Source organism: Vigna unguiculata, chromosome 3 (assembly GCF_004118075.2).
Source record: "Vigna unguiculata cultivar IT97K-499-35 chromosome 3, ASM411807v1, whole genome shotgun sequence".
In the NCBI taxonomy this organism is placed as follows: Eukaryota; Viridiplantae; Streptophyta; class Magnoliopsida; order Fabales; family Fabaceae; genus Vigna; species Vigna unguiculata.
Window position 1 is genome coordinate 2,703,950 of NC_040281.1, and position 6,511 is coordinate 2,710,460.

Here is a 6,511-nt window from a genome sequence, read left to right on the forward strand (position 1 = left end):
CCCCGCCATAATACTCGTCCCCACCATATTTCCATTATCGTTTAAATTATTAAAATATTTATAATTAATTAAGTAACCATATATATTCTTTTTATTTTTTATTTTTTCTAAATATTTGGTTTGTCATGAAACTCATTCGCATCTCCAATATATTTTTCATCTTATCATAATCTTTATGTAATTATGTTAAAATGATGTATGTCAATTAAAAAAAATTATGTCTAACATTTGAATATTTCTATTATTTTTTAATATTTTTATTTATTGTATATTTTCCTTTCACATGAGAATGTTTAATACTCTTAATTTAAGTGTTTAATAGCATAAACATTTCATTTACTTGGTAATATAAAAAAAATCTTTACTTATTATTATTAATTTTTATTTCATTTCAAGAACTCTTTTATTTCGTTAAAATAATTTTTGTTATTTCTCAACCATTGAGTATATATGTTGATATTTGAAAAGTCTTCTTAGATCTCTAAGATATTTTTTGTCTTATCATACCCTTAATTATACATTTGTTTTTTTTTGTGCAATTTTTTCCAATAGTCTCCAGATTGTTTATAAGACACACATTTGTTAATTTTTCAATATTTTTATTTTTGTTTATTTTCATCATGTAGAATACTATTTCGATAATTTTTATCTAATTATTTTTTATTTTCTAACTCATTACAATCATACTTTAATTTTTTCACTATAATTGTATAAATAATTTTTATTTACTACAATATAAAATTTTAATGTAATTGTCATGAATATTTTTTTATCACTATCCAACATATATTGGAGTTTAAAAGATACAATATCTATGATAAAATTCTATTATGTTTATTATTTGTTCTTTGCGTCATTTTTTTTATCAACCATTGAGTATATATGTTGATATTTGAAAATTTTTCTTAGATCTTTAAGATATTTTTCATCTTATCATACCCATAATTATATATTTGTTTTCTTTTGTGTGATTCCTTCCAATAGTCTCCAAATTGTTTATAAGACACACATTTGATAATTTCTTAATATTTTTATTTTTTGTTTATTTTCATCATGTAGAATACTATTTTGATAAATTTTATCTAATTATTTTTTATTTTTTAACTCATTACAATCATACTTTAATTTTTTCAATATAATTGTATAAATAATTTTTATTTACTATAATATAAAAATTTTATGTAATTGCCATGAATATTTTTTTACCACCATCCAACATATATTGTGGTTCAAAAGATACAAGATATATGTTAAAATTTTATTATTATGTTTATTATTTGTTCTTTACATCATTTTGATCAAGTGATGTATTATAACTTTTATTAGTGTATAAACTATAGATTCATTATAATTTAAAAAATTGAAGTAAACAAACATTTAAAATATATTTTAATTTAAATATTTTTTTCCTTTTATTATTTTTTAAAAATATTTTTTCCTTTTATAGTTTTAAAAAAAAATATTTTTAAAGTTTATCAACTAGGTTTCATTAATGTTTGCAAATTTAATAAATGTTTTGGTTCTCATTAAATTTTATTTGGTATTCTAATCTAAAATGTAAACAATTATAATTTATTTCAAAGTATTTGATATCAAAGAAACAACCATACTCCTAATATTGAATATTTGATAATATTATGTTTTCTTTTACAGTAATTTTTATTATTTTATAAAAATTAGTTAAAATTAATATTAAAGTAGTAAGTAAATGGGTACGGGTATGGATACGAGATTATACCCGTTACCCGGTGGGGATGGGGATGAGATAAAAGTTTGATACCCGTTGGGTTTGGGTATGGGGATGGGGATGATTTTTTTTACGGGAATGGGTATGAGATAGTGAAACCCGTCCCCGCCCCGCCCCATTGCCATCCCTATCAGTAACAGCCACATTACCAATAATCATGTTTCTTTTGTTTGGAAAATTTTTGTATGATTATAGGAGGATTTCCCTCATTTTGGAACATTTCATATGGTTTTAGGAGAGTTGCATTCTTACCTTATAGTACATAGTACAATAAATATTCGCTTAAGTATGCACTTATTGAAGTTCCTATGTCGTCTAAATTCGCATGTGAAAAGGAAAAATTCTCAAATCAATAATTTGATGATTTATTTTAAAAAATATATCTTGTAAAAGTAATTTGACTTTATATTTTATTATATGTATGAATAAAATAAAATAAAAAGTTTCTCTTATAACATATTTCTTGTATTTATCATATATTTTATATTTCTCATCTCTTCACAATTTTTTACAAATTTTCAACACTCATACTATTTTATAATGTAATTATATAATTTATTATATTTATAATATTTCATATTGTAATATGACTATCAATCTTTTATAAGTCTGCATCCCAATTAAATTTAATTAAACGCTCAAGATCAAAATGTAAACTTAAATGAATGTTTAGCGTACTAATTTGTTCCTCTCTAGTTAATGATAATAACCTTGCATGATTTTTGTTGGCAAATTGTACTCGCACTGTAGTATTCTGATTTAGTTAAAGCATAATTAATGATATTTCTTACTTTAACATTTTGTTGAAAAATGTTATATTATTTTTTAGTGTATTTTTTATTTTGGCTTAGTTCTGCAGAGTATTATTACAAGTAGATATTTATCACATATCATAATGTGAGAATTTTACATACACATCTATTTATTTTGTCATTCAGATGCCAATTATTAGAATAACAAACCACAAAGGGGTTGATTTGTATTTTCTAGAATATTTTTTCTTTCTGATGACATTTTAAACTGTAAGGATTATTGCCACCAAGAAGCATTCTTTAACACCACCAGTGGCCAAACACTTTAATATTATTTTTTATTTGTTTCTCTAATCAACATTTTCAAGTATTTTTTAGTAGCTACTTTGACTTTTACACCATAAAGATGTTGAGGAATGTAGTTTTTAGGCAGATGAATATTAAGATGAAGCTCATGCTTAAGCAAAACATTTAAAATAAAAATGATACTTTTTCATAAGTCTTGTTTCAACTACATAAGCATTGTTTTAGTCTTGTTTATTAATATTTATATATGGACATGACACTTTCAGATAGGAGTGGTTGGAAGATATAGTAAAATATATTAAATGAATTAATATATTTCATAGTGTAGTTTATAGAGTATATATGACTTTGTGTAAGTGATTGACTTATAAATATGATAATACATTCATAGTCATAAATAAATAAAGACAAACTAAAGACACACCTGTGAATATCTCTGTACCTTTGAAGGGTTAACCATCTTCTTCTGGTTTCTGTAAGTGGTTTTTATGCCATGTAATGTTCCATGTTTTTTATTCTTATCTCTCTTTAATCTCTAAAAGATGTTTGCTCCCATATCTGAGGACGGTTACAACCAATACAGGATCATCATGTCATAACAAAGATTTACTGGTTTTGTTGACTTTTTTCTTTCTTTCTTTGGGATGATTATTCATTCATTGGTGTTCAATAATCAAAGTAATATTAAAGAAGTTCGATTCATTGACAAGTCAGAATTTTTCTAATTCTGGAATTCAATTGAAATACTGGCTAACATTCTGACTTCATTGTATCTTTGCTGAACCATTGATAGTGAAGGTCCTGTCATAGTATTTATGCTCTGAACAATATTTGAACTTGAAATCTTTCCTAAATTGCACAAACTCCCACTAGAGTTTGCATCAATTGGATGAAAGAGACTTAATAATGGTACTCTAGCAAAATCTTCTAGAGATTAATCGTGAACTTAAACATCTTTCTCTTTGATGTGGGCAGGGCCATCTGTTTAACAGTGCTATCTCTGACAGAATCATGTCCTATAATCCTTTAACTGAAACTATGTCGATGTCTATGAGCTGCTTTTGCTTGAAGAAAACGAGACCAAAGACTAAGCTAGGACTATCCACCGTTCTTGCTTCGGAAACATCCTGTAAGTAGAAAAAACTTCATTCACGCGCTATTTCTTGGTCTTTTCATGAAATGAACCATGACTTCACTATCATTATCAATCTGGCCATTACTTTTGTGTTGTTGTTTTTGGAATGCCACTTGTCAATAGACCAAGTTAACATATCGTTAATAATCCAAACGTGAGTCTAAGTCCATGTTAAGTAAAACTGAAAAAGTTAAATATAAGGATGAAAACCCATAAACTCATTACCTTAAGGTTTTGGGTTACGAGTGTGGTGTCAATTCCTTATGTGTCAGTTGGACTCATGTCTTATTAGTATTGTATCTTTCCGGTAATCCACTCTCAAAATACCCAACACATGTAGGATTCCATTTGAGGTGTTAGTTCTAAAGTTGTCACAAACATTCTTGTTCCAAATCCAAAACTTGTAGATGATAGAACATAACTTTGGCAGCATGTGTTATGTTTGCCAAACGTGTACATGTGTGTTTTCTTATAGCTTAACTCTCAGATGTCCTTTATTCTTTGACAGTTACTGTGAATGAGATTGAGGCTTTGCTTTGCACGTTTAAGAAATTAAGTAGTGATGATGACTTCCTTCACAAGGTATTTCCATTTTAGCTTGTACTAGTAATAAGGATTCCATTTACCCACGATCTTTTTACATTGCTGAATAGTCATCATAATTTTCTGAGCATTTCGATATAACGAAAGTTAAAGGTGCTAAATTCTTGAAAATTTTTATCTGCAGGAGGAGTTCCATCTTGCACTTTTTGATAATGGTAACAAGCAGAATCTATTTGCAGATAGGGTGCGTCCTTGTACATTTTTTTTTTCTTACATCCTGTCAAGTGCACCATGTATCCAAGAAAAAATGCGAATAGTACCAGAAAGTTACTTCACCAAATTGTACTATTATGTTATGCCTAGTGTTGCTTACAGTGTGAAAAAATGTGAATAGTACCAGAAAGTTACTTCACCAAATATCTTAAAATTTAATCAGTATATTGTTAGGAATTTAAGTGTGAGTCTAAGTCCCACATTGACTAGAAATGAGAAAGTAGACATCAATCAATGCTGATGTCATGATTTTTGTTGGCAAAATGCAGGTATTTGATATGTTTGACATCAAGCGTGATGGAGTAATTAGCTTTGGGGAGTTTGTTCGCTCACTCAGTATCTTTCATCCAAATGCCTCTGAAGAGAAGAAAATTGAATGTAGGACATCATTTGTTTGTTACATAAATCAAACGTTATTTGTCTGTTATGTTTTTTTTGGTTATGTAAATTGAGCAGAGTGTTGTACTAGTTAAGTAGACCAGGACTTGATTGTGCCAATTTTTCTTTCTGACAGTTGCATTTAGATTGTTTGACCTTACACAGAGTGGATACATTGAGCATCACGAGGTGAGTACCCTAGAATTCTGTGGTCTTTCGTTCGTTTACATTTTCACCTATAACCACTTTTATAGTTTATGCTTCGTTCTTATTATTTGAGCATTCCCTTCTGTGGTTAATGGTGCACTCAAGTTGAAGGAAATGGTGTTGGCTACTCTCACTGAATCAGATGTTACAGTTCCCGATGATGTTGTTGAAGCAATTGTGGACAGGGTTGTGAACCGAGCACAAATCTGCTCTTCAACTTTTCTTTTTTCCCCAATCCACTATACAAATTGTTTTCCCTTATTGGTTGTTTTCTTCTTCACTTAGACAATGCTGGAGGTTGATTCAAAAGGAGATGGTAAGATAGATAATGAAGAGTGGAGAGATTATGTGACAAAAAATCCTTCTCTTCTGAAGATCATGACTCTACCTTATCTAAAGTGAGTTTCTTTTCGGCCTTTTTCCAATCTAGTACAATTTTACACTCAAATTAATGACTTTTGCAAGTTTTGAAAAAGTTACATAAATCGTGTAATGTTAACACAACTTCAGTTCAAAAATATCGTACCAACGTGAAACAATTTTACCCTGATTAGACCGAGTCCAATCCTGGTGGTACGACTTATTTGTATTATAGTTGTGCCACCTTTGCTCGATTTCTTTGTATTGAAGTTGTGTCACACCAGTACGATTTACTTTTAAGTTATAATTATTTTTCAAACTTGCACCAAGTTGATAATTTCATTGTTAAATTGTGCAGATTACTTGCCAGTGAAACTTTAGCACTTATTCTTTTATTCTTCAAGTCTGTTTACAAAATCTTACTTGGATGGTTCTGTTTATCAGGGATATAACTCTGGCATTTCCCAGCTTTATTTTGCACTCTGAGATGGAAGACTAGCTACACTAGGTAGCACACAGTTGCTACCTGAATACATTGTATAATATGTTCAAAACACCATTAACCAGTCCAGTGTTGGCTGCTTCAAAGACAGAAAAATTATATAGCACTCGGAAACACTTTCATACTGATATCCAGAAACACTCTCAGTGTGGCCACAAAACAACTATATCTAAATCCCTATACTAATTTTTGGATATTGTTTTAATTATTCATAAAAAAACAAAAAATTTAGTGAGTTACGTTTAATTTGTTAATAAAAACTATCATGATTTGGTAGAATGCAGTATATTTAAAGTACAGAGTAAAAA

At 28.5% G+C, this 6,511-nt stretch overlaps 1 protein-coding gene across 4 annotated transcripts; it reads left to right on the plus strand.

Moving 5' to 3' along the window:
* The first annotated feature begins 3,163 nt into the window (after nucleotides 1-3,163).
* On the plus strand, nucleotides 3,164-6,397 carry LOC114177096 (calcineurin B-like protein 8). Of its 4 annotated transcripts, none has more exons than XM_028062334.1 (9): nucleotides 3,164-3,280; nucleotides 3,781-3,934; nucleotides 4,449-4,522; nucleotides 4,668-4,727; nucleotides 5,026-5,134; nucleotides 5,271-5,323; nucleotides 5,447-5,527; nucleotides 5,627-5,739; nucleotides 6,146-6,397. In XM_028062334.1, exons 2-9 carry the CDS (start codon nucleotides 3,817-3,819, stop codon nucleotides 6,198-6,200), a joined length of 663 nt encoding a protein of 220 aa, XP_027918135.1. In that variant the 5' UTR covers nucleotides 3,164-3,280; nucleotides 3,781-3,816; the 3' UTR covers nucleotides 6,201-6,397. The 4 variants fall into 4 exon arrangements, with proteins under 4 accessions (XP_027918135.1, XP_027918133.1, XP_027918134.1 ...); XM_028062332.1 differs by lacking the exon at nucleotides 3,164-3,280 and adding an exon at nucleotides 3,293-3,417; XM_028062335.1 differs by lacking the exon at nucleotides 3,164-3,280 and adding an exon at nucleotides 3,474-3,603.
* Nucleotides 6,398-6,511: the final 114 nt, after the last annotated feature.